Here is a 27,662-nt window from a genome sequence, read left to right on the forward strand (position 1 = left end):
GCGTCATGCGTTGATAGAGCGGGACCTTCGGAGTCAGAAGTGAGAGAGGGTAAAACAGACGCACCGTTTTGTTGTGACGTCCTTTCATCAAGAAAAAAAGGAAAGGCGGCCGTAGGAATTCGAATTCTAATTCAAAAAATGGTGCCCTAGCCCATTGTTTATGAATAGTGAGCTAGTACTCCATTTCTAAACTTCGAATTGGCTCCTTTTAAATTTATTTTTGTTCTCTGGAGCCACGTATGTTTATTTCATATTGGCTTTACAGCATCCATAACTATTCTGGAGCAGATACTGTTGCCATTTCTTTCTTCTGTAGCGTGGATTGTGGACGCGACTGCAGTGATTGGGGCAGTCCTTAGCGCGAGGACAATTCCCCCGCAGGGGGTATTCCACATGTGTGCATGCACGCCCGACCGCGACAAGAAAGAAGCAGCGCTTGGCGCACTAGTCCATCGTGTGCACTGTCTGACAGAGTTTCATTGGCAGGGACGAACACCGGCTTCTTCGCAGCTCCGACCGCTAACTAGTGTTCCAATAAACCTTGCTGCGCGTCCTTCTTTTTTATCGCGGGAGGGGTGAACGCGGAATTTTAAAGGGTTAAAGGGTCATAGTGCCCCAGCTAACAAACACTGCCTGTTTTGCGGCACCGAAAGCTTGGCACGTTGGTCAGTGGCGCAGCCACGAACATTGGTCGGGTGTGTGTGTGGGGGTTCCTTTGAGAGAGAGAGAGAGAGAGAGAGAGAGAGAGAGAGAGAGAGAGAGAGAGAGAGAGAGAGAGAGAGAGAGAGAGAGAGAGAGAGAGAGAGAGAGAGAGAGAGAGAGAGAGAGAGAGGGAGAGAGAGAGAACATTTATTTTTTACCCTTTTCATGTTTTCGAAGGAAAAGAGATGGGGCTTCTTCACCACCCTCAGACGGCTACCAGAAGCTCGAACGTGTACATCCGGGTCGGAGCTGCGCAGAACGGTCTCCCACTGCTCTTCGATCTCAATAAACAAAAAAAGCACCTAACACATTCTACTTCTGTGGGCATACCCAAATAATATGACGCAGGTATGCCCTGCCCGAACATAGCTTTCACTCGCTCGTGCACAGCCCGGAGTAACAGCCACATGACCAGGTTGGGAAGTGTATTTGGGGTGAAGCCCCTTAGGGGCTGGGGCTGGTGGTGTCTCCTGTCGTCGTTGTCGTTGTAATCGTCGTCTCATGTAGTCACGGTACTAAAACACCGGGAAACTCGTTTACGCCTCGCGTTAGAACGTAAAGCGTGCTACAAAAACACCGGGACACTCGTTTACGCCTCGCGCTGGAGTGCTTCGTTACGCGTACTAAAAAAGCACCTGGACTCTCGTTTACGCCTCGCGCTAGAGAGCTTCGTGCTTCAAAGACAGAAGACTTTTACAGCAAAGCTGTATACCTTTAACCCCCAATGGTTTCATCTCCGTTGGCAAAAACGTTAAGGTGCCAAGAATGCGCTTATACACTGCATGCTTCACCCCTCCACAAGTTGTGCGTTTCTAAACGCTTCGCTGCCCAGAGCACCCACCTGACATGTGTGATGTTACTGCGCACGCCATTCTTTGAGCGCCTACTGAAAGGAGCCCACCGCACCGGCTCTGTGGCCTCGGTGCAGGGTACTGAGTACTGGCGATGATGACTTGGGTTCGAGTCCCAGCAGGTCTAGGTCTTAGGTTCCTTTTCATTGCTTAATATTTTTTATAGATGTTTTTTTTTTTCTTAAACTCAAATCTGCGTGTTGTTTTGGTTGATAATGGTGATTTGGTATGTTTCAGGTCGCTTTAAGTTTGGGGCGCAGCCAATGACCACGTTTAATTACCGTTCTCATCCGCGCGAACAGACATGTCACATGTGTGCTCTGTGCAGCGAAAAACGCCCCCCGGTTTCACGTTAGTGGAGATGATCCGGGATTTTTTATCTGTAAGAGGCGCCATGCTACAGACTGCCATTCGCCTGTGCATTATCTGAATGCATACATAGAATACAAGTAAAGGTGACTACGGATTACAGGAGCGTTTGCACGTCAGCCTTAACACGTGGTGCGACACGTGCGCGAGAGAACGGGGATGTTCTCGTCACAGCGCGAACGTGCTACGGGCGCCGGAGACGGAGGGCCGCTTTACGACGGAAGCGTGGTGGCCACATTTGGAGGCTCGTTCGCGCGGCCCCGCGAGAAATACAGCTCGTCCGCACGTCTCACTGGGAGTCAGCCCGCTGCCAAGACTGCGGCTTCCGCCGTTAGCGACCCGCTTGGAGAAACAAATACGGCGCTGCCGCTCCGTCTAGAAGGCCCCGCGGGCTTGGCTGCAATTATTGCTCTCGCCCAGCGTCTAGGTACACAGTGCGAGCAGCGAAAGTGCGTTTACTGCGGACGCACTTGTTTTGTAATGTTCCCGAAAACGTACGCACACGTCACGGAGGCTCGGCGTGTTCTGTTGTTCCTTCAGTTTGCGCTGTTTTTAACGTGCCCCGTTTGCTCAACTGTTAACGGAGAAAGAGAGAGAGAGAGAGAGAGAGAGAGAGAGAGAGAGAGAGAGAGAGAGAGAGAGAGAGAGAGAGAGAGAGAGAGAGAGAGAGAGGAGAGAGAGAGAGAGAGAGAGAGAGAGAGAGAGAGAGAGAGAGAGTACAGGAAGCAAAACAATCAAACTTGCGCCTGGTGAGGATACAGCATCTTGCGGCGACGGGCCTCCGCAAGGGTCTCATCATGATTCGCTTTTGGTCTTCGTTTGAGAAGCCTTATCTAATCATCTTTCCATCTTAACATCCAATAGTATGCCCTGTGGCCAAATAAACGCTTTAAAAAGCAGCTTGCGTGCACGCTCGCAAACTGTGAAACTACTCTCATCTTAGGAGGAGGATGAGGAGGAGGAAACTTTATTGAGACCAAAACTGCTTATCTCAAAAGCAGCATGTCATCTCACCATTCGTTTATGTGTTTTAATGGTGCTAGTACTGTAATGAGTATTCTTCTACTTAAGAGTTTCTCACACAGGATCAAACCTGACTTGAATTCAACATGAGCAGTAATTGCTTGTTGCGTGATTCTTAGATACCTGAATTTTACTCGCAACGTAATTGTCAATATACTAATTGACAAGAAAGTGGTTTCTCTATAGTTGCTCCCCCATAGGGGCCGGCATGCGTTCCTCTCAATGGAACCTGACTAATCCTAATTCGCCCGCATGTCGGCCGAAATTGTAAATTCGAAACGCAGGATATAACGTTTTCCGATCGAACACAAATAAATAACACAGATATTGTATTACTTTTTGAAAGAACGATCGCTAATTTGGGAAGAACATATCGGTTTACACAGAAATACAAGAGATAACTGCGAACAAGTTGCGGTTCATTGGTTTTAGGAGCACCTACAACTTCAAGTGGGCAAGTTGGTATGGAGACATAGTGACTAAAAGGGCAGAAAAACGCAGGACAAAGAGAGGAACTACACAGGACGATTGGTTTACCTGATGTCATTGGTATGGGCCGAAATACAGTTCCGTGGAAAACAGCGCAATAAAAAGTGAAAAAAAAGAAAAAAGAGGCAACGCCGGGTGCACACATGCAATGCCGTGAAGCCGCTTTTCTTTTTCGTTCGAGTGGGAAAGCGTCTGTCTGCGCTCAGTTATCATAAATCTCGTCTTGCTTTGCGCATGCCTTGACGTTCTTCCGTCTTCGAGAGTAAAAGTCTTTTAGATTCGAATCACTTAGCCATGAGGTCTGTAGAAGCCACCAAAAGAAAATAGTGATACATGTTAAGGATACTTAAAGTTAAGCAACGCTTCGAATAACGCTGTGAAGCCACAAATACCGCAGCAGTCAAAACAAAGGAACACGAAAACACCTCGTGTGAATGCGTAAGCCCGTATACTCGGATGCGTGTTTGTAATATTGAACCCCGAACACTTGAAAATTTCTAGACTCAGAATGAAATTCGCGGGCAATGATACCATTACTGGTATTTATTAACCGTGAAAACCTTTTTACGTAAAGTTAGTGCCCATAGAAAGTAAACGTGAACTTCACCATTATGTGTAAGCTTAAAATTGTAGCAACATGGACGCAAGCGTCTGGTAAAGAAAAAAATTGACGCATCCCCACGAAGTGAATCATGACGAGTGGGCGAAGCCCTGGGGATCGTTCTTACCGTAAATCACCCGTGAGGGTGCTTACTTCTGCTAAAAGGATTTTCAATTCAATCCAATCCAATACAATTCAATTTAATTTATTCCGATTTAATCCAATCCAATCCAAATCCAATTCAATTCAATCCAATGCTCCTCGCGCATGCACAGCACGGCTCTCCAGGAGCACACTCTCTGTATCTCTTTCTAACCTTTTGTGAACCTTTTTATTTTGTTCTTGTTAACCTCTTGTGACCCTTTTGTTCACAGATGTTTCGATTTACACGGTGCTGTGCCGTGAGCACGGACGCCGGACGCCGGATGGACAAGCCTCGGCATTAAGGTGCTTCGCCCCTAAAAGCAAAAGAGAGCAGAGCAGATGCCCTGCCATCAATGGCAGTGGAGAACGAGCGACTGTTCTAACTGGCAGCTACACCCCTTGCTCTCACCCGCAACCGCCCATCCATGCGCTGCCGTCGTTACGCTCCTCTGCAGCGCGCAGAAGAGCCATTTGCCGAGCGCCAGATGCCGTCCGCGGACCATTTTCTTCGGTAATCTCTTTCCAGCATGGGCGTCATTCCGCCGACGTCTCTCTGTCCGCGCTTCCCTACTCATTGTTTCTCCTCCCAGCAGTGCGCCTCCGCCACGTTATTGAGCGCTGCGACGTCGGGCCCAGCGCGGCCGCTCGCCGACGGCAGCGACACGCGAAGGGGAGGAATGCGGAAACGAGGCGGAGTCGGCGCGCCGCCATTGGACGACCGGGGTCCGGCGATGCGGCACCACCGCGGATTCCACCATCGACCCGACGCTGCTGCCAGTGCTGCTTGGCAGTGTGTACCTTGTCCTCGTTTGTATTCCGTTGCGCGGGTATTGTCCTTTTCGCTCGCCCAATGCGCCTGCATTGGCCGAGAGAACTTGGCGCTGTGTGGTCGGCAGGCATATCTCTGCAGGCGGTCTCTCTCCACAGGCGATCAAATGAAAATTTGCATAGCATTTTGTTCATTGAGAGCACAGATCTTCCGGTAGTGATCCTTCCTGACGTAATTTTCACCGGCCACGTCCATAAATGATGTTGAGAGGTACATGACCGCACGATTTGCGTGGGTCACTCGCGACAATACCATACTTGTCGTGGTTTCGGCATATTTCAATGTGAATGTCTAGGGACCACAGCGAGAGAGGTTCACGCGGTTCGTGCTGGAAAAGATTGGTTTGCGATGTTACAACTACCCGAGCCAATCAACAACGCCGTGACGGTCATGCATAGTCCTGACACTGTCAAAGAATGTGCCTTTGGTTGTAACTGCACCACTCAATTTCGCTGGCCAACAATTCCGTAGGGTGGAACGCCCTTGAGTTTTTTTTAACAGCGGAGCTGTTTAAGCAAGCTTGAACTTGGTCTGGTGGCGTTAGGGGAAAAAAATGGCAAGAAGAAAACTGCGGCGCGCCTGTAAAGGGTGCACCACTGCAGACAGGGTGTTATAGCAGTGAGGCCGGCTTTCGCACTTGCTCGAGTGTGAGCACAAGGGGCGTATGCGTAGGCGCACCCCTTTCTTGGGGTACTAAAACGCAAATCAATTGGAGCAGCTTGCACTAGTGGTGCAAGGCTGAAGAATTTAGCAGTGGAGTTGGGGGTCGACCAAGTTGGGGGTCGACCAGTATGGGGGACTGACCGGAACCGTCTTGTAAAATCCGGCTAAACGTGGCCTCACCCCTAAAAACTTAGCCTAGCCTAACAAAAGCATCGCCAAACCTAACTAAACTTATCAAAGCCCAGAAAAACCTATCAAAACTAAGCAAAACCAGAAGAAGTTAGCGTGAAGATAACGCTAGCGGTTCTAGCGTGAAAATTGTGTCAGTGCGGAAACCCCCGCTTTTATTGTGCAATGACTGGTACCTGGCTTCCAAGCGAACATTTGTCGTTACGTGCGTATGATCAGGTACGTCCCGACACATCGTCGTCATGTAAGTAGCGGGGTGTAGCGTGGTATCTTCCTCCCTATGACGGGCAGGCAGGGAGGGAGGGAGCGAGCAGTGGGATACGCGCTCCCCCTAATAAGAATCAGAGAGAGAGAGAGAAAAAAGAACATTTTAATGAGCTCTAAGGTAAGAGTGGAACCCCATACTGGAATCCACGCGTTGCCCTAGCCGTCTGGGTGAGTAGGAAATGGAGTGCATGTCGCTTTACCTTTTGAGGAGCGACATATGATCCCTCTCCTATGAAATACGGTGGCGTGTCACGAACACACTCATAAGCTGTCATCGTACTAATGACTTACCTATTTTTCGAGCTAGCTCCGTATTATACTAGAATACAATGTATGCCCAGATCCAAGCTAACATCTGCACATGCATTCGTTCGTTGTCATCAGCATCATCACCATCGTTATAATAACAACAATCAGCATCATCACATTCAAGATCCCGAGGGTATGTGTGCCTATACCGATAAGCGACCACCAGTCGATTAGATGTACGGTTAGTTTTTTGTTCGAAGTTTGAACAAAAAACTAACCCTAAATCTGTTTTAATGAACTTTATTTGCTGCTCCGCGAGGCCAACTCCACTTTCGCACTGCTTTATTTTCTAACGACACCAATAACGACAACGACGACTAGACCCCGAAACGCGCAGATGAGTCCGGAGGACCATCCGCGCGGTTCATGCCGGAACGGCCTGACGTCCCTTTCCGTGTCCTCATCGCTGTTTCTGATTTTTAAACAGGTGAGTTCCAAGAGCACGGGACAAAAGAAAGACATGAGTGCTCTACGTATACAGTACAGGGGAGAAAGAGGAACCGAGTTCGAGAAAGCTGCAAGAGGTCCCCCGCTTCCCCCTCCCCCAATTCTTCCTTCCTGCATTCTCACGAGCCTCTCAGCTTCTCGGCCGCCTTCTCGTGCGCTTGAGCCACCACCGCTCGCGGATTTACGACCCTGGTTGGGAAAGCGGGGAAGGGGAGGGAAGCAATCTTTTGCGACGGCCGCGAGAAACCGTCGATAGAGGGTGCACGTGCTTCAGGTCTGGGACCCTGAGCACTCTGGGTCCTCCCGTGACTGCAAGAGGCTGCCGGCGCGGCGGCGCCACGGTGCCAGCTCTCGGTCGTGGGCTCGGCACCAGGAAGGCTGTAATGAGCACTGGAGCCTTTGTGACGAACGGGAACCGCGGCTAGCGCCGCCAACCGCAAGGCCGACAGTCTGAATGGCCGCTCGCTTTCTCAGAAGGAGAATAATTACTGGGCTCGGCCATTTGAGCCACCCTTCTAGGCCGCCCCGGCCCGGCCAGCAGCGAGGAAAGATAAGGGCGCAACCAGGGTCTAGTTTGAATCTCGCAGAGTCGCGACTTTGAAACCAAGGGCCATATATCTGCTGCAGCCTATTCCACGATATAGCGTTTTCGCAGGTCTGATTCCTTCAGCAATAGCCGTGTCTCCTGTGCAGGCAAGATACAAAAATAACGCAAGAAAGATTTTATTGAACGCAAAATAAGATGCGATGTTATGCGACACCGGACATTTCACCAAACACCGTTTCATTGAATGGCGTTTTATCTAAGCCATTTCATTGAACACGCTTTATCGGATGCGGTTACATGGAACGCCATTACATGGAATGTTTTACGCGCTTTTACCATAACCGACCGCGGCGGCTCAGTGGCTATTGTGCAGCTGAGCCGAGGGACGCAGGTTCGATCCCTGCAGCGGCGAGAGTTTTGTAGCGTGAGCTACACTGGCCGAGGTTGAGCAGTTTCGTGTGGCTCCTGGAGAGCCGTGCTGCGCATGCGCGGCACGTGGTGGCCCGGTCCACTTGATGATCATGCGAGGGGTGGCCGGGTGGGGAACTGGTGGCTCGTGTGTCGCAGCAACACCGGCGTGCGTCTGTGGAACTACACCCCACGCGCCCAGCGTCTTCGCCGACCTCCGTTCCGCACGTGGCGGCCCGGTCCACTTGATGATCATGCGAGGGGTGGCCGGGTGTGGAACCGATGGCTCGTGCGTCGCAGCAACACCGGCGTGTGCCTGTGGAACCAGCTTAGCTCTGAGGCGATTGGTGACACTGCGCCGGAGCCGCTTGATAGATATACATGTGTCACATATATATGCGGATACTGTGTGTGTGTCATTGAAGCAGCAGTAAGCATGATATAAAGGTAATAATAACCGGCTGAAACTTAACTCACGCTACGTATATCCTGGCATAGCCGAGCTAAACCACTGCTAATTTTTATGATGTAGGAGACAAACGTAAACAGCCATGTCGAGATTTTGGCGCTCGTTAAAGATCTCCAGGTGGTCGAATTGATCCGGAACATTCAACTACGGCGCGCCTCTTAGCCCAGGTGTGGCTTGTAAGCGTAAATACCCCGCAATTAAAAAAAATTCACCTGAACTTAAAAGTGTGCAAGCCTTACCTCGCAAATATTATTAACCTAATTTTACGATGTTTCAACCGAACGCCAGTAACATAACTCCCTCCACATGATTACTGAAAGAAACGCAATAATCAGCGCAAGGAGTAAATTTTTAATCATGCCATTTTTCTTTACATGGGCACCAAATAAACAATCCCAATCAACATTCTCTTCCTTTTTGTAGACTAGAGGAAGACGAAAAATTAAAGCCGTTCCACTCAACGTGAAAGCTGCCGTAAGTGCAGAGCAGTGATTCGCCATAATGGGCTGTAACGCCGTTATTCGCTCACTGCTACCACCCAATGCAATTCAAATTTCCCGCCTTCGCAGTGCTCACGCGCCCCCTGCCTGAAACTGCGCCAGGGGAGTTCTGTTCTTCTTGTGCTTGCTTTTCCTCCCGCACGTGCCGGCGTTGCACTGCCACTTTTTTTCGCTTACTATCGTAAAAATCAACCCAAAGAGAATTACTAACTAAATGATCGTGGGCGCTGCGGGTTAATTGCGTATATTTGCTTCAAATGTACCTGCACTTTTCTTTGCGCTAAACAACGGGGAGACGTATGACAAGCGCCAGCGGTTCACGAGTTTCGAACAGTTATGTTCATTCAAACCACTTGGTTTTCGAAGCATCTGCGGGACGCCCTACGACGGGTACGCCGCGTTCTACTTGGGTCCGTTATCTCGCTGCGCCGCCTGATTCCGGCAGTCGCTTGACGTCGAGCGCTACAGCGAGCGAGGGCGACAAGGCGAGGCCTTAAAGCGCTCTGCACTTTATATATAACTGTCACAAACGTTTATTACCCTCCAAAAATTGATTTTGGAGTAGCAGTCGAAGCTGGCTGCCGACTAGCCTCTACAGCTCAATAAAGGATATCCACTCATTCATTGAAAGACTTGCAGAACATGCCGACGTTTTAGAAGTGTTCTTATGTTGATGTTTCTTTTTTTTTGTGACACTGACGTTTTTATTTACCGCTGATATATGGCTGTTCATTTTCATCATTTTCTCACTTTCCTACGCGATTTCAACTCTTCCATATTTTTATTTTTATATAGTCCCCTCTCTTCATCGCCTCGTTAACCAGCCGTTTTCCTCGTCCTGCTTTTTTATCATTGACCACGCGACTTCAACATCTCACAATATTTTTTTTTTACCCCTAATTATTTGCATTGTAACATTGGTGTTTTTTTTATAATGCTCTTCGTGCATAATAGCTTTCGCCAAACCGGATTTAACAATTTACAAAAATGTGTGAGCGTGATAGTTCCGCCTTTCGCCAGAGCAAAATCTATCTGTAGACCACACTGGGAGGTGTCTGGTAGCTGCTCGAACACCAGCTGACAGAGGGTGTAGGAACAAATGGTCCCGGAACTTATTGTTCCGGAACCATTTATGGTCCCAACTCTAAAGTAGGAACAAACGGTCCCGGAACTTGTGGTCCCGGAACTTATGGCCCGGAACTTAAGGCTCCGGGACAAATGGTTCCGGAACGAATGGTCCCAACTTTAAGGTAGGAACAAATGGTCCCGGAACTTATGGTTCCGGAGCTTGAGGTCCCGGAACTTATGGCACCGGAACTTATGGCTCCTGAACAAATGGTCCCGGGCACCTCTTCGGGCAAAAAACTTCACGTGGGCCCTCTATTTAAATTTGTTGCATATTGCTGGACTCCAGTATCGCCTGCTCTCAAACAACTGTCAGTAAACGATCCATTCATTTAGTTAGTTACCTTTTACGCACAGATGTAAGAGGCTACAAATTGTTGAGTGAGTAAATAAATAAAGGTAAAAAATCTGCTGTTCACCAAGGACATAGCCAGGGGCTGGAATGGGAGGTTTTCGACCTTCTTTTCCGGGCTTTTTATTATATTCTTCGTTTCTTTGTAGATATTTCAAGATAATTTTTATTTCTTTAGTAGTCTTTAAAATATCTGGGCCATCCAGCTGGCCCAGGACGCGGCTAGAGCCCAAGGGCTCTTGGTCGATGCCTAGGATTATTAATCTCTCTCTCTCTCTCTCTCTCTCTCTCTCTCTCTCTCTCTCTCTCCTTTTGCACAAAATATTGTGCACAAATACAAACATAAATATTGTTACCAGGTGAGGATGCCGTAGGAAAATGTATTTGTGGTATTAACAAAACAAGAGGCTGGGTGCAGCTACCACACACAGAGGAAGGCGCAACCATCACACCTCGTCCACTTCTACGGGAACTCGTCGCACAATCCCCGTTTGTGGAAACTGCGGCAAATCCCCCCTTAATCACATAGGTTAATGTTAGTCGACTGTTGGTGCCTCGTGTCAATATAAATACACTGACCCCCACCTCTCCTTCCCTCATACAGGCGCTCATGCATAGGTGCAGTAGTAATGGGACCATTTTTGCCTACTTAGAAGTTGGGAACACATGTTCCGTAACCATTAGTTCCGGGACCATTTGTTCCGGAACCATTTTTTCCGCGACCGGCTGACAGAGGATATTCTCGAGGCGCTGCTGCATCAGTCAGGGACCTCTTTTCCAGAAGAGAGCCCTGGTAGCGCCAAGACGGCAGGCGACACACGGCTGTCCAGGAAAGCTATTGTTCACCGCCTTAAAAAACACTAAATTACCATTGTCTTTCCGGGTATCTGCAAACGGCTAAATATATTTATTGTGAAAAGTAAAGAAGAAACGTTGTGATTGTGGAAGTAGGGAGAAGTAGGGCAGAGTTAGGCAAGTGTATACCAGATTTCCTTCCTTGCTGTTTTTTGCGACGGCTGGTTTCTTAACAAGACCTTCCTTTTTACCTAAGTCTGAAATGTTGCATGGCTGAAGCATCGCCTGGTTCACAATGGCTCTCCGTGTAGTCGAGCATTTCCTGTGAATTATTGCTTGGAACGAATTTAAGCTATTGTCCCAGGACGCACAAACCCTGGAACCGAATTAGCGAAGTCGTATTTAGCAGGCATACTTGTTGGGACACCTGCAAGCAGGATGTGAGACAAGGGACGTCCTATATACAAAAAATGCGACCAGTCATGTGCGGGCACGAGTGATGGTTCCCAAGAAGAAAAATTTCCACTTATCGCTGCAGGCCAGTTCAAAATTTATTGCCCCGCGCAGTAACTTCGAAGCAGGAGATTACCAGTCGGCGCGACACAGCTAAGCTTCGCGTGGGGCCGAAACCTTTCGAGGGCCTTCCCGGTGTCGAAGTGGGTTCGAGGAAGAGAAGAAGGGACGGGCGGCGGCCACGGGCAGAAACAACGAGGCCAAGCACCCCTCCGACCATCGTCTGCCGGAACGACGATGTGTGTGTACTTCCTAGGATGCAAAGATACAGAAAAGAGGGTGACATCAAAAGAGGGAAGCGAACGGCCGGCTAGAAGGACCCACGAGGGGGACAGTGCGGAAGCAAAAGACGAAAGAAGGGAAAAATTTTGTGGTTTCGGTAAGGAAAAAACATCCTCCTCCTCCTCCGCGTCGCCCCTTAGTCTTGTGCCCCCCTCCTCTCCATGCCGCGTGCTTAGCTGAGTGAAAGACGGCGTCGCCGTTACGTCGCGCGTAATTTGACCCCGTCTCTAAACATTGCGACGTCACTCCTTATCGTGCCAACTCTACTTGTTTCTCTTCTTTTGTGTAGCTTCTCCTGCTTTTCTGTGTGTGGGCACTAGCCGGGCCGATCGGGACCGACCGTGGTGCTGATTCCTGACCCCCCCACTGCTTTCAAGGCTCCCCGTGGCATCAACCCCGTGCCCCTCGCCGTCCTTCCTCCTCTCCTTCACGGCGGTCTGTGTAGCTGCGGGTGGCGCCGTGGGCTGCAAGCCAGCGCTGGAGGAGCCCCCGGGAACGCAGATACACGCTGCTCGCGGGGAGATCGATCGCTTCGCCGATGCGCCTTCGAGTCTCGCCCCTTCGCCCGGACGGCGGAGAGAGGGGACCATGTAGTGGCACTGCTATATTTAACAATACGGTTACGCCACTCGCTCGAATGGCAACGCGGGAGCGATGGCCTGCTGCTGGTCAGACGGGCTTTGCGTAACATGCGCGCGCACGCGGGGAAGCGTGGCCTGTGCGTGGTGGACCGGTATTGTGGTGATGATGCGTCGGATGATGGTGGTGACAGTGATGATGATGATGACGATGATGATGTGTGCGTGCGTGTTTGTTATAGAGTGCATTTTTAAGAAACTTAGATCCATGCTGATACCGCTTTTGTCGATGGTTTAGTCGGCATGGCGAGCATCATATGAATGAAGGTACGTAATGAAGGATAATTGTCAACTAACTAGTCATTAAACTGGTTAAGAGCATATGTTTACATTATGAGATCGGAAATCAATAATAAATAGAGTCACACACATTCACGAAACCCCGTCACTTGTCTGTGCGATGCCCCCTTCCCAACCAAGTTCCCTTCATATCAACTCATCTCAGCGAAGAATCCAACTCATATCAGGGGAGGCTCCCAGGCCAGGTGAAGGGGAACATCGCCTTCTAAGCTTATCGACCCTACAGTGTTTATCATCCCTCCTGCAGGCCTTCTTCCAGGGTATACCCTCCCTCTCGTTCCTTCCAACCCTTTCTTCTATTGAACGACATTTAACAGAGGAGCTGACGGTGTCTATTACTGCGGGATCTCATTACGCCACCCTGCGTTGTCGTCCGCAAAGAATAAAGAGCGCAGCGATACGATGACGTATCGTCAAGAAAAATGCCTCCCTCAATCTTGGCCTTATGTTAGTGATAGAAGAGAAAATGAAAGAGAGCTCTTTATTATATGAAAGCAGAGAGGTTTGCCGGCATGTTGTCGCATAAATACATGCCACTCTGGGGATGATGGGGAGAAGGGAATAAATGCCCTAAAGGGAGTAGGGTGGAAGAGAGAGGATGATAAATGGAAGAGGTAAAAAAGTTAACATGGAGCTAAACATGAAGCTTTCATGTTTATGTTAACATGATGTTGGTAGATGTTTATTAACGGATGGACCTGTAGCCCTGCATGGTATGCCGCAAATTGCTCCCCCGTTCAACACCTTTTTGCTGCTATGCGCGTTAAACAACCAGGAGTTACTGAGGCATGTGTCCCTTAAAAACCGGAGGATCAGACGCACAATGTCTCTCCTCATGATCCGATGCTCTTTAGGGAAAAGGACATCATCCAAAGAGGCATGCGGAGCGGCTCTCCTTCGAAGTTCTTTAAACAAAGCTAACCGCTCCGTCGCATGCTCTCGGCAGTCCATAAGAAAATGTCCGATGCCACCTGTTACACAACACGTTGCGCACAGAGGTGAGGAGGTAAGATTCAGCTAATGAAGCCACGCCGGGGTCCGCGCTGAGTTGGTCCGGATGCGGAACAGTAAGGATGCCTCTGCCCTCTTCATTCCTTTGGTAACACAAGGTTGGTGTTGTGGTCGCCAAAGAGATCGGAAGTGTTCTTTAATGGTGGTTTGTAAAATTCGCTGTTCGTCAGAAGCCACTTTAAGAAAACGAAGTTAGACGTTCAGATGGACTCACAGGATGAGGATATGTAGTTCTAGATTGTCTCTGCGATACCGATGTCGCAGTCATCACCACCGTCAACCTGCAGGAGGCCTCTCCGATCTACCTCCAACTGCTCCCGTCCTGCGCTGCTTGAGTCCATTCTTCGCCTCCGAACTTCCTTATTTCGACCCTCCATCCCTTCTTCTATACAGACTGTCAAGCAGTCTGCCGTAGCTTTCTAGCAGGTAACGTGTCCCATACCACGTGGAAGCTCCTCACTAAACACGTCCCCGACCGGAAGATCGACATCGTGTGGACCCCGTGACACTCGTCACTAACAGGCAATTACTTTATCCATAGACAAGTCTGCGAACTTTCCTCACGCCTCTGAGGAAACACCGATTGAAGCTCGAGCTTAGGCCGTTGGCGTTCGCGAAAAAAAAAAATGTCAGAAAAAAAGTGTTCCGGCGCGAGGCGTCCGGCACGACCTTCGCACAGTGGCTTTAGAAAAAAAAATACCGAGCGCACGTAAGCGTGTGCCACGTGAGGAGCTCCCGCCTTCGTCGTCGTCTCGAGGCGAGGACGCGTTACAAGAGGATTTGCTCTACGCGTCTGTGCCGTCGAACGACGACTACTACGACGAAAGGGACGGCGACGATTGCTACTGAATAAAACTCTGTAGATTCTTTAATGGAACGCCTTTGCTTCACATTGCCCTCCAAAACGGCCTTGCACTGCTGGGGTCCGGCTGCTCCCTTTCTCCTGCAATCCGCTGCCAGTAAGGGGAGAAGCTAGGTTGACCTCCAGCTTCGCTGTTTCTCCAGCCTTGCACCTATAGTGCAGGCTGCACCATTTTTTAATATAATAACATCTACTCGAGTTCGTTCTCCGATCCATGTTGAGCCGACCTTAGTTTGCTTTCAAGTTGTTTAGTAAAGCGCGAAGTTTCCGCTCCATATGTCATTAACGGCAGGACGCACTGGTTGTATACTCTTCTTTTCAGCGATAGAGGAAGATACTTTTCATTATTTGGTAGTGTGTGCTGAGTGCATAAAGCCCATACCTATTCTGCGCCGGATTTCTTTCTCGAGGTTGGAATAAGCACGGGAAACCCGTCCGAAGTACTTACAACCTTCTATCTTTTCTAGCGTTTTAGATGCGACGCATCTCTTTGACTCGCCTTGTCCCTCCATCCATCCGTAGTCCGCACGCCTCTCCCCCATTCTCCTCGCCACGCCAGCTGCGCGGTAACGCCGCTCTCACCACAGCGCCATCTTGCGTTAGCGCTCGCTCCACTCGCCATGCCAGCTGTGCGTCAGCGCGCGTTAGCGCTCGGTTAACACATGCGCATGCGCTGCTCTCTCTCATTCCCCTCACCGTTAACGTGCGGTACATATAAATGCGATAACTGCGCCGCTCCGCTCAGTCGCTCCACCGCCGCCGCTCCGATGACATCCGATGACCACCGATGATTTGAATGGAGACTAACAGGTCTGCTGCCGCGATGGTCGGCTCAACCGTAACAAGCACCGCCCAGATGCGTCGCATCACCCCACGGTTTCCCCCCGCGGAAAGATGTGGTCAATTTTGTTACATATGCTTAACAGGGCGCTTTCAGCATGTTTATTCCTCAGTACTTAATTAAAATTTATTCACATTTATTTTTAGCCCCACAGCAATTGTTTCCGATTTTAGTGCCTCTAGCATTTTTTTTCAGGTGTTCTGCAGACTCGATTAGCAAGACTATGTCGTCTGTAAACCTCAAATGGATCAAGTATTCTACGTTTATCCGTAATCCTGTGTTTCCCCAGTCAAGCTTCCTGAATACCCCCTCCAGACATGCTGTGAACAGTTATTGCGATATGGTATCACCCTGTCGTCCGCTCTTTCGGATCGGAATTTTTCACTTGCTTTTGAAGGACTATCTTGTCCGTACACCCTTTATATATGTCATTTAGGAGTGCTTTCACCGGTGTTGTACCTTATGTCGTTAGTGACGAAGTGAAGAGTGAAGTGAGTGATGTTGCATGGGGCGGCGTCTACGAGTTTCCTGATGTCATGAGCTGTGGCGCCGCTTTGAAAGCTGATGTACGGTGCGTGTTGTCCGGAAGGGAAGTGGTCGGAATGTTTTAAAATTGGTGTCACCGATCAGGGCTACGTGTGCCAGGGACGGAAGAGGGGGCTTACCCTGTTCCGTCATCTTCGAACACGAAATTCAGGGAGAAATAAAACTTGGAAGATGGTAGGGAACACAAGGCAAAGAAAACTTCGAACAAGGTAGCGACCACGGTTGTTGCCAACGTTTCAGCAGAGATATTTGCCACGTTTAAACAAAGAGACTTACCTTCGCAAGGCAAGCCTCTTTGTTAGGGCCCCGGCGTAGACAATTCTCTTTGCTGAAACGTTGTCAACAATCGTGGTCACCGCCTTGTTCGAAGTTTTCTTTTGTTGTGTTCCCTACCACCTTCCAAGTTTTATTGCTCATCTAGGAGTCTTATGTAGGTCCCCTCTATTCCCTGGTCTTTTGAATGTTTCCAGCACTGCTGCGGTACTTACTGAAGCAAGCACTTTTTCGGGGTCTACAAATGCCGTGTAAATAATTGAATGATGCACCAATCACTTTTCGCTGAAACGATGGAGACGGCCAATGTCCAAGAAGAGCTTTCAAGGATATATACAGATGAGAGAGAGAGAGAGAGAGAGAGAGAGAGAGAGAGAGAGAGAGAGAGAGAGAGAGAACAAACTTTTCTTTTCCGCAGGACCCAAGTCTAGGTCCTAATTTGAAAGTTCAATTCACCGGAACCACGTAGTACACCAGAGTCCAGAATTCCCGTGCGAATCCGGTGCACGTGTTTGTAGAGAGATTCCTGGGCAGCCTGGATGTTTACTGTCGGCGGGGGAGATAGCCAGAGCTCCCAGGAGGTGATGGAGGCGAGGGATGGGGCAAAAGATGGCGGGGTGCAATCCCAATAAGAATGAGGGATCTTCCTATCCATATATACAAATGCGGCACTCTGTCTTCTGTGTGATGGGGTTTCTTTATTTAGAGGATTTAGGAGGAGCTCAAACAAGAGTAATGACATTTGTGAGGAGGTGGGAAAAAAACTTTACTCGACAGTGAAATCGAGCTAGTTAGTGGGTGATGTCCTCAGTCCTGGACTGCGTTGATGCGGCTAGCAGCCCTTTTCGCCCTTTCAGCAAGCCAAACCTGCTTACAGCTGGCAAGTCAACTCCCCCACTTCTCGTATGTAGGATTAGGACCCTGTACCGATTTATAATGAGGTGCGAGATGGCAGTCACTGAATATATGACTCACAAAGCTTCATACGAAGACGCGCAATGACTTGCCGGTGTGCGCTAAATACGCACTCCTCCACAGTCCGCTCTTACCTTCTCTGGGGCATTGGCTTCTGGCGGTGGCCGCCACCATCACAAGTTGAAGAAGTTAATGGTTCGTTTACCCCCTATTCCTTCCCTCTTTTATGAACAGTGGATGGCTCGTCTGGATGATGCGGGCCTTGGACACCAGAAAGACTTGGTAAAGAGGGCCTGGACGGCAAGTCACAGCCTGGGTATCCCGGAAGAGGGATGCCCTCCACCGGGCGAGTGCCCTGCCATCAGCACTTACGCTCATCAATGAATGTTTTTTTCTCCCTCTCTTCGGAACCGCTTGACGGTCAATACACCGGCGGCTCGCAAACGTGGAGTGCGAAAAAAATCGAGGGGCGATTTTTTTAAGGCGAGAGCTTCAAATGAGCGAGAATACCGACGTCGGCGTCTGTAATGGAGCCATCTTAGTGTTACAAAAACATAGACCACGTGTCTTTGAAGCGTTCCATAGCGGGATATGTTGCATAGTACGCGCTTAAACTCGGCAGCAGCGAAAATGGGCCGTCCACGCCAGTTTAGCGCAGATGAAGACCGAAGCCATCGGAAAGCGTAAGGCGGAAGCGGGTCGCGAGGTGAATTGTCTCAAGCAGCACGAGGACCACTCAGGCGTCCAATTGGACATGAACACTTTCGCATTCAGAACCCTTAAGCAGTGCTTATGCGTCGTCTGATATTTTTTCCTCAACATAAGGGATGTTCGCAAGATGTTTGGGCTTCAAGATGCGCAATTCCTGGGTCCTCGATCCGAGTGTACCCGCTCAGGAGGATTGACCATCCCAAGTAGAAGTTAATGACTCCGAGCATCGAAAACACGCACACACGCGTGAATCATTCACGGTTCAATGCATACACTTAGGGGCATGAAATGAGCATGAAATCGTAAGCTTCGCTCGGCCATCATGTGGTCAGTGGTTGTTGTCGTTAAGTCAGGATTTTTGCTAGCGCTTACAGTCTTCACGATCCCCGGTTTATCTTTAAGCTGTGCTATGCGTTCGACCTCCTCATGCAGTAAAGATGAAATGTCACCCCCTGTAAGGCGAAACGTTATAGAAAAAAAAACTCAGCTAGAACAGTCGCAAGTTTCGTAGTGGCATGAAACAAATTCGTTTTTTCTAGGCTTAGATAAACTCCAATCCACGTTGTGAAAGTGGTTGCAAAGCAAAGCTTTAAACGACGCCCACAACAATTGCGCATGCGACGTCACTTGAATTCACACACGTGGCTCTACAAAGAGTAAAACCAGAGATTCTTCCAGCCGTTTCCTAGAATTCGTGGTGGCGGCGTCCCGAACGCAGCAGCAGCGTCGTCCACGGCCGGGCTAGAGCGGCGGACGCCGCCGCTGTAGCCCGGCCGTGAGTCGGAAGAAAGAAAACGGAGAGCAGCGTTTTTCACAACGGGAGACAGCGGACCCTAGCCATCCTGATGCGCTAGCTCGGGGCTACACCACCGCGCGACACAAGCGCAGACACCGAAACAATTCGGCATGTGAACTTAGTGATTCCCATTTATACCGATTTAAACTAGTTAGTTTAGTAAGCTTGATAATTGCGAGAAAGCTTAGGAAACTTTTATAATCGGTATTTATCAGAACCAGTTGCTTCTTTCGCCTTTTGTAATACCTCTCAAAAACACAACCGAATTGGTATTCAGCAATTTAGAAAACGGAGTCCCATTCGTGGCAAGCAGTGCGCAAAAGGTAGCGTTTCTGTAGCGGCCAGGTGTCTGTATGGGGTCTCTACATTCTGTTTTTCCGCCCTTCAAACCAATCCTTAACGCATATTTGCCGTACGACCACTTAATTCCGTCGGGTGCGGGTTACTCTGGAGGTGCTGCAGAACAAGTTAATCAAGCCGTGCGAAGGAAGCGCGCAATGGACGCGAAGCTACGCCAAAACAGGCCCAGAACAACTGTCGCTAAAGCAGACGACAAAGCCGTACCGCCGACGCGCCCACCGGCGAGCAGGCACCTTCGCGCGGGGAACGCTGGGTAAATTCGCCACGCCGTCTACAGTAAGCTGCGTGAGTGAAACCCTCCGCCTCTCCTTCTCCTCCCCCCCCCCCCCCGCAGCCTCCGCCGCGCTGGGAGTTTATTGCCCCACACGCCGAGAAAGAACCGTTGACTGGTAGAGGGGGTAGAGGTAGGAAGCTTCGCTTTAAAAGCGACTGGGCATCGTTATGACAAAGGTATTCTTCTGCACAATAAAAGAATAAGGCAAAAGCTTTCTGCCACATTCCCCAATGCGTTAGTGTAGGTCGTATTGTGGGCATGCATACGTCCCGGGGCTTCAACTTGTGATAAGCCTATGTCCCGCGGAAACTAGCTGCTAGATGTGGGGAATAATTGGGACATTCTCGCGAGTCCCCTTTATAGCTTTCCCGCAACACACGGTCATGGGAACGAGCCTACTCGTGGTTGGCTTTCCCTCCGTGCCAGCTCGTGCAGCGATGCTGTTGCGCGCGCGCGGCGGGAGTGCGTCCGCCCTTGAAGTGTTCGCTTTGGCGAAAGTAGTGCCTATGGAGGAGAGGAACTCCATGGTAGTGCCATGAACTGAACCCATAACTGCGAGTTGCACTGTGAGGAGCAGCAAACGTGGTCGCGATGCACGAAGACTTGCAGGAAGTGATAGGACAGAATCTCGCCCGCACGTGGGGTGCTCCGCTGCCAACAACACCGATCTAGACAGTGCTGTTTAATGCCTACTACCATGCGAACAGTCCAACTAGACTGTTGAAATGAATGACTAGAATGACTGTATGAATGACTAGACCATACGTTGATGTAGTGGAAGGGATGTCTTTGGCGTTACCGATAGAGTATTCTTTTCTGGGTGGCAAAGAAGGGGAGGGGGAGTAGTAATTTTTCTTTCCTGGAACTCACTTTTGCTTAAATTTCACTCAATTCCCCCTTCTCACGCACACACACACACGCACGCACGCACACGCACGCAGACGCACACGCACAAAAGAAAACACGATGCTATTGGTATGATTACTGTAGTTTTCCCGACTTCTGTATTTCTTCTACGCCTATTGATAACGCCCTTCCACATTTGTGGTTCGTCACGTGGAATGAAAGCTTCGTGGAAGGCATTTACCTCGGGGTCCGGACAGCTCATTGAACTAAGTTTTATCGAACCCGTTTTATCGAGCGCCGCTTTAGCAACGGACGTTTTATCGAAGCCGTTTTATCGAAAATGTTTTTGTCAAACTTTTCATTTAACAAAACTTGCCGTAAGTTTTTTTTTTAGTTTCCTTATTAGAAAAGCTTGTCTCCAAAACAGGTCTTTATTATTTACCAAGATTTGTAGTATTTATGGTAGCTGCCCATTATTTCCTGCGTGCTGTTTATGTTTTTGTGATGCGCGAAGTTGGTCTCATTCTTTGTTTGTCTCCAAACGAATCTCCTTTCTCAAGTCCTCCCTCTGATCCGCACCATATCACGTCATCGTAGCGTATAGGATAGAATGCCGTGATATGCTTCGTACCTTTTTTTAATACTCCGCGTTTGTGTCGGCACATAATTCTAATTATTTTGTCATATCAGTTGTACATAAGTAATGCACTTCATGGCGCTTGTGGGTCCAATGTCAAAAATACAGCTGGAAAGCTAGCAAAAGTCTTCTCCGATTTTCGGATTCCTAATTCTTCGTCGGCGTGCGGTTTAATTGCTAAGAGGTTAAAAAGCCCTGTTCTACTGTTCTCAACACCTTGCTTAGAACTAACGAGAAAAAAAAAAGTTGGTTATAAAGTATATAGTCACTACACTGAAGGTTCTTTGTTTTTATTTCTTGCCCCCTCTTTGCACCTCAGCATGACAAGGGTTTTCAGCCCACACGCTTCCATTTTTTATTTTTTTTACCTCAGGTCACCTCTCTTTTTTTTTCAACGACATCTCTATTCATTGTGCTGTCGCCCCGCCATACGCCTGTGTCAGAACTACGCTTCCGGAGGCCATTGGGCTAGCTGCTATCCTTTTCTTGTAACCCTGTTTCCTCCAACTTGCTTTTCGTTCCACTCATACTACCATCTTAGCACGTTTTCTTTGCTAGAGGAGCGCACTAGGATGGTTCCAGATGTACCGCATAACAGCGCCGTTTGAGTGAAGAGTTCTGCCAAAAGGCTAGCTTTGGTCACGCAGTATTTGCCTGGGGTAGTTCGGGGTAGCGGGGAAGTGCGGTTGCCGAACACAATCAGTGTTCTTGGCCTCACCACCTCTGTCGGGGCCTCACTTTCAGTCAACCCCCCCGCCCCGGTCCATTCATATCGAACTAATCGTTTTAACGTACTTGGCAGGATACATCTCCAAAACGCAAATAAGGCGACTACATGGTTAGTGTAGGAATCATGGGCAAACCATGTCGCAAAAAAAAAAAAAAAAATCACTATTTCCTTACGTCGCTCTCCTCCGTGAAGCATGCATTCCCGCACAGGTTGTGTTAGTGTAAACAATACCGCTTTACAGGGGGCTGAAAGTACCTCCTCTGCGTTGCTGAGGGAAGTGGCACGGTTAATCTCATTCGTGAAGCAATTGATACTTGTGGACCGAATCGAAATTATGGAAGGGGAACAGAAGCGTGGCCTACATTTAAGGGAAATGCTACACTTATAGGAAAAACACTGAGCGGGATGATCGTTGAAAGGCATCATGTTAGCTGCAATCAGCCTGCTGCGTGCTTGGCTCCCGAATGTAGTAGATAACAGGCTGCTCAGTGGCGACAGAGCATAAAAGACTCCTCAAAATAAATGCCCGGTGTCGCTCCTTTATCAAGCGTTTCCCTTGGCCGTAGGCCACTCTCAAACGCTCTAAAAGAACTATACGCATGCGCGCTGTTTACTGACAGTGCAGCCAGACGGTGAAACATGTGTCGGAGGCTGTATGCGCCGTTGTTCGCATTTTTTAATCTCCCCCCCCCCCCCTTCCCACGACAGAACCAACCGCCGAGGAACGAGAGACCGGCGCAGGTCTCGAAGGGCGCTCGAGCCGACAGAGCCAGCGAGCGCAACACATCGACCGCGCTCAAACGACGAAGACTGCGCTATATTTTGGAACAACGTTTAATGTCAATTAACGGTAGGAGCATTGATCGAAAGGTTGACGCGAGCGGTAAGCTGGTCGGCAAGGCACGTCCGCGACTCGATGACGTGGACTCCCCAGCGCGGCGGTACGGTCCAGGCGGCCACACGGACAGCGTGAGACTGCAAAAAGAGAAGGAAAACATTGAAAAATTCAGTCTTTGTGGGCGGTAGTCGTTACTTACCGACTGCGGTGTCCGGGATTACGCCTGACAGGAACAGGAAGGGACGCTGGAAGGCAAAGCGAGACAGGCGACGAACATCGGCAAAACCACTTTTATTACCCGAAAATACCTCGGCACAAAACACGCGTCGTCGAGCTAGATAGGACAGACGGAGACGTGTACCTGCCTAGCCAGATGCACAGTGCATGTTTGCGTGAAGGATAAAGTGCAATAAGACACGACACAAGGGCAGGAAAAAGGGAGGACGGAGGCGGTGCCGGACGCCAACCTGAAAGGAAACCAAGGACACCAATTCTATCACTCGCCTTTGCCACGACCCCAGTTTGGAGCCGCGGACCGCAGAGCTGCGTTCCGTGCTTCAGTGGTGCTCGCTGAAGGTAGCGACGGTATTCCGAACGCCGCGCGAACAGAGGACGTGCGAGCCGAAGGCGTTATCAAAGTGCATACCTCGGCTACCGCGGCGTTCGGAAAGGAAGACCGACCATCACCAAAGCTTAATGGGGCTTCCGAGCTAAAGAATTCCAGAATAGAGGCAGCGACGAAGGGCTCCAACTCCGCCACTGCGCCGTTGTCCCGAAAGCTACAGCCTAACGCGCACCGCCACCGCAAAGCTTTGGTGACAGTCGGAGTTCCCGAGTCGCGACGGCCCAAGAAACGTCCGGCTCCGAGACGAATGTGCGCTCGGGTACAAACGAAATTCGAATACGCGGAAGTTTGGCGTCGCGAAAGAATGATACGAAAGCCGGTTTCGTGGGCACGCCGCACGTCGCCCCGGGCCTTCGGCCACGGAACTCACCACTTGGAAGAGTTGTTGGTGAAGACTGCGAGGCAGCAGTCCGTGACGAAAGTTCGCGAGGCCCTCGTGTGTACGCTTGTCCGAGCCAGCCGGTTGGGAGCGGTGAATGCCACGGGCGCAAAAAGAAAACGACTCTAAAAAGAAAGAGGATTATTGTTAAGAATTTAAGCACCACTTGTTGCGAACAAAGCTCCCCACTAAGCAGTACTGCACCCAAAACACTCACCCATCCATCGACGCTGTCAGCTCGTCCGTGTGCAATACGCAGCAGCCGGGCAAGATGGCGTACCGCTTCCTGTAAAACGCGTTTATCAGAGCATCATAGCGCGCTGGGATTGGTTGGTTTGGGTCTACCCTTCGACTCAGAAATCGTTATCGTCCTCCAGAACGTTCTGGCAGACATAAAACAAAACGACCGAAAGAGACATCTTGCTCCGTGCTTCCAACTACTGCTTGCGGTTATCTCTGCAAGTCGTGGCCGCGCAGTGACCGGAGCATGACAAGCATTTTAAGCTGCGTCACGGAGCAGGATAACCTTCCTGCTTGGCGATTTTTCATGCTTGTCGCTCCATGTGCGTGCGCACTGCGGGCCTTCGGCTGATGTTATTGCACGCGGCGCTCCCATGCTGCCGCTGATATGTGCCGTCTTCCGTGGCCCGAGAAACCGAAAAAAAAAGACGCCATATTTCTTTCGCCAGCCCGGAAGGATTCGGGGTAGTTCGCCAGCATCGCCATATAAAATATTTCGAAAAAGCTGCAGAGCTGCTCATGGGCATCCCTGGGCAGTCCAGAATGACAAATCGAGGAGATTTATGGTAAACTTGGGTGAACACAAATGTCGCTTCGTACGAGATGTGGCTGTAAAGACGACCATATGCTTTGAATTGCTCACTCTAGTGCTGTGGACGACCTTGTGGTGCAAGCGGCACCTGGAATGAGGGATTTGGTCAGCAAAGCGTGTATAGGAGCCGAATAGAAGCAAAAATATTGCAAAAGCCGGATAATTGCTTGAGTCGCTCTTCTGCTGCTTTGACGCTATTTACCCTTGCGCCATTAACATCCAACCATCATCAAGTCGCTCTTCTGCCGAGGCAACATCTTTAAATTCAGCTTCATTATTACGCACAATTGTATTGCTCGGAAGACATTTGTTCGGGGGAATAAGTGCTGTCTGAAATCAATGTAGAAAGTCTTTTAATGACGACCTCCAAATTCCGTAATGAGGCTCTACAAATACACCGAACCCCTTTGAAGTCAACTTCGTACTTCACATACAGGCATTGCTAGAAAGGCGTTTTTTTTTCTCCTGGGAACAATATGAGCGGACTTATAGAAAAAAATTCAGTGCCTTTTCACTCTGTGAAGAAGGATGACCAGTGGAGGATGACCACAACAAGTTCAAGAAGTTCACGAAACAAAGGCGGTATTTGTAATTTACGGTTTGAATGACTTTATTCTGGCAGACAAACGGGGGCTGTCTGCTTCCTCCCTCCCGTAGAAGACCATGTATTGACAGCAGCCGGGAATTCCGTAACGTTTACAACTTCACTGTAAACCAACTAAATTATGACAGGTAAATGATACTGGGCGTAATGACAGAGTCGTCCTAGCGGCCGATTTCAGTGCGATTTTTGTAGCGAAAGCTACACTACGCTACCTCGGGCACTCTTCGCGGGGTGATCAGTTTTGACCTTGAGAGCTAGAGGTCAAGCCACACCCCCTTCGGCAAGCACCCAGCACGGAGCAGCGGCCCGATGGCGGGCCGCTGCTCCGTGCATGGCGCTTGCGGAAAGGGCAGGGGAGATAGGCGGCAGGGGAGAGATAGGCTTACTCTTTGATGAAACCAGACAAAGACAAAGGAAGTGGAACACAAGGAAAGCCGCTGGTCTAACAACTAAAGTTTTAATATCAATAATGGTGAATATAAACACCTAACACAAAACAATAAAAAACACTGCGTACGAGCGAAACAAGTTTACAAAAGCCACGGTGATAAGGCAACTAGATAGGCACCGTGGTCAAGGCCCACGCAAATATGCAATCTATTTGGGATGAAGACACACGCTTGCTTGGCTGGCACACTTGTCCCCTCTTTCTGCTATGTGGAACGCTTCCATAATTTCGCAGGGAGTTTGTTCACGGTGCCTGAACGAATTTGTCAGTGGCAGGAAAATCAGGTTTACGTCCGCTGCACTTAGCACAATGTGAAGAAAGATGGGATGATGGGGGGCCCTTTAATGACAATTCATGCTCTTTCAAATGCACGTTGATACAGCTTGGGCTCCACTTCCCTTGTCTTTGCTTAAGTTCGCGCTGGTTTCATCCAAGAATATGTCTTTCCAACCAGCCCAGCTTGCAACCCTTCTGCCGAGAGACAGGCAAGGAGGGAACGGAGACGGGCGCGGGACCAGTGTCGCCACCTGGCGGAGCGCCCGGCACGGAGCAGCGGCCCGATGGCGGGGAGAGATAGGCGTCAGGGGAGAGATAGGCGAGGAGGGAACGGAGACGTGCGAGTAGAGTTCCTGTATATGCTCCCTATATGCTCCCGTAGGGAGCATATACAGGAACTTTACGTGCGAGGGACCCATGTCGCCACCTCGCGGAGGAAGGCGAGGAGGCTGCCGCCGCAGCGATAAGCGCGCGCCACGAAGGCCAGGAGGTCACTTCCGGCGCAAGCAGAGCCGTGTGCGACGGAGGAAGACGAGCATCCATCTGTGGTCCCTTGTACAGCGGCAAGGCTTAAACAACGCCGCGAGGCGAAAAAAGCTGATGAATAAACAGCGTATTCATTGCAAACATGCTTGCATATTATTGCGAAACCACGCATCGACCACACCTCGACAATGGGCCTAGCCAGGGCAGAGAAGCTTTCGCTATCAACTAGGGTTAACCAAAGCTAAACCCCAGCATTTTTTTTCTTTCAAGTTTCCTAGCTTAGATTGATAGTTACAAAGCGTTCACCAGAAAGTTGGCTTTGCCGCAAAATAAAAAGTTTTGTCTACCCGATTGCCTTCTACACACCCCGTCGACGCACGCAGTTTTGTTCAGAACCTAGTCTTTAACAGCTCCTCTGCAATATGAAGCCCCTAGGGCCGCGTTTTTATGTGTGGCGACAATGTGGCTCCTCCAGCGTTGCGGATGGAAATATGGGTTTCCTGGTTGAGTACTCATATAAATGCTTGTGGGTGGCCCCGTCTCAATCCACAAAGCCGCGAGCTGTAGCCACTGCTCGGCCCAGTGAAATTAAAAGTTCTTGACCGGCGGGTTTCACCCTCCCACTGCTCCGAGGATGGGGAAGGGAGGGACGTTGGATTGTAGGGGCATTCCCATATGATGTGTTATGCGGTGCACTGACTCTGACAAGAAGGGTGGTTTAGGGGTGTCGGGTGAAAGGAGAGATGTGGCGTAGAATGGGCGTGTTCAAAGTACGTGTGTGTTCGGCGTCGACGCCAAAGGTGGGCGTCGCAGGCGTTTAGTGAAGGGTGCAGTGGGGGATAGTACAGTGGCGTACGCAGGGTTTTGCTGCGGTGGGGACCGGGTCCACATAAAAAAAAAAGCGAAAATAATCACAAACAGAAATTACCAAATAATATCAATAACAAACAAACAAACAAAATTAATAAAGAATAACAAGAACAGCAAAAGCAAACAAACCTAGACGCAAAAAAATGGCTTGTGGTTGATCTAGCCTGTTGAAAATCACCCCATGTCCCGAACATTTCGGGGGGAGGAGGGCGGCTTCCTCCGCCACCCCCTTTCGTACGCCAGTGGGATAGTAGCGGTACAGAATTTCAGTGTTGACAGAAGGGAGTATGGCCGAGTCGTCCACCCTCGACAGGGGAGTGACCGGAAGATGATGTCTCTGTTAGTGGCGCGAAAATTCGAACACGAATGAAAATGCGCAATTACCTAGCTGTTAGAAGTAGTCAATTGTACAAATGTTCCTAAACATCCAAACGGGTTCATATTACATGGCAAGGGAGAATGTGGTATCAAGCATAAGGCGCAGTGGCGAGCATGAATTTTTGTCGTAAAATAGCCTACGGATACGGCGCCTATTTTATCACTTGGCTAATGCACAAAAAAAAAATGGCGCCATGATGTCCGTGCTTCATCAGCAGTAACAAGAAGTCCCTCCCACTGCTCACGTGAGGGGTTGGGAATGGAGGGAGAAGATGTACATTTATTGGAGAAAATATAAAAAAAGACAAGAAA

The 27,662-nt window shown here is 49.6% G+C and overlaps 1 protein-coding gene across 4 annotated transcripts; it reads right to left on the reverse strand.

Annotated features, from left to right (window-relative positions):
- Nucleotides 1–22,395: 22,395 nt before the first annotated feature.
- LOC144174395 (uncharacterized) lies at nt 22,396–23,995 on the reverse strand. Of its 4 annotated transcripts, XR_013323468.1 has the most exons (5): nt 23,674–23,995; nt 23,448–23,581; nt 22,814–22,919; nt 22,652–22,697; nt 22,396–22,589 (listed from the first exon to the last, which is right to left on the reverse strand). XR_013323468.1 is itself a non-coding variant. In XM_077703074.1 (4 exons), the coding sequence occupies exons 1-4, from the start codon at nt 23,675–23,677 to the stop codon at nt 22,459–22,461; spliced, it is 315 nt and encodes a 104-aa protein (XP_077559200.1). In that variant the 5' UTR covers nt 23,678–23,995; the 3' UTR covers nt 22,403–22,458. The 4 variants fall into 4 exon arrangements, 1 of the variants encoding a protein (XP_077559200.1); XM_077703074.1 differs by lacking the exon at nt 22,814–22,919 and having other exon boundaries at nt 22,403–22,589; XR_013323467.1 differs by having other exon boundaries at nt 22,407–22,589; nt 22,814–23,581.
- Nucleotides 23,996–27,662: the final 3,667 nt, after the last annotated feature.

Source organism: Haemaphysalis longicornis, unplaced genomic scaffold (genome assembly GCF_048455015.1).
Source record: "Haemaphysalis longicornis isolate Haplotype H1 unplaced genomic scaffold, Haemaphysalis longicornis Haplotype H1 scaffold_3, whole genome shotgun sequence".
Taxonomy (NCBI): Eukaryota; Metazoa; Arthropoda; class Arachnida; order Ixodida; family Ixodidae; genus Haemaphysalis; species Haemaphysalis longicornis.

Excerpts from the sequence above, each read along its gene's own strand:
- LOC144174395 (XM_077703074.1), bottom strand. Across the intron at positions 22,698-23,447 it reads ACCAACAACTCTTCCAAGTG|CGTCCCTTCCTGTTCCTGTC; the intron begins GTGAGTTCCGTG and ends TTTGCCTTCCAG. Across the intron at positions 22,590-22,651 it reads AATCCCGGACACCGCAGTCG|TCTCACGCTGTCCGTGTGGC; the intron begins GTAAGTAACGAC and ends CTCTTTTTGCAG.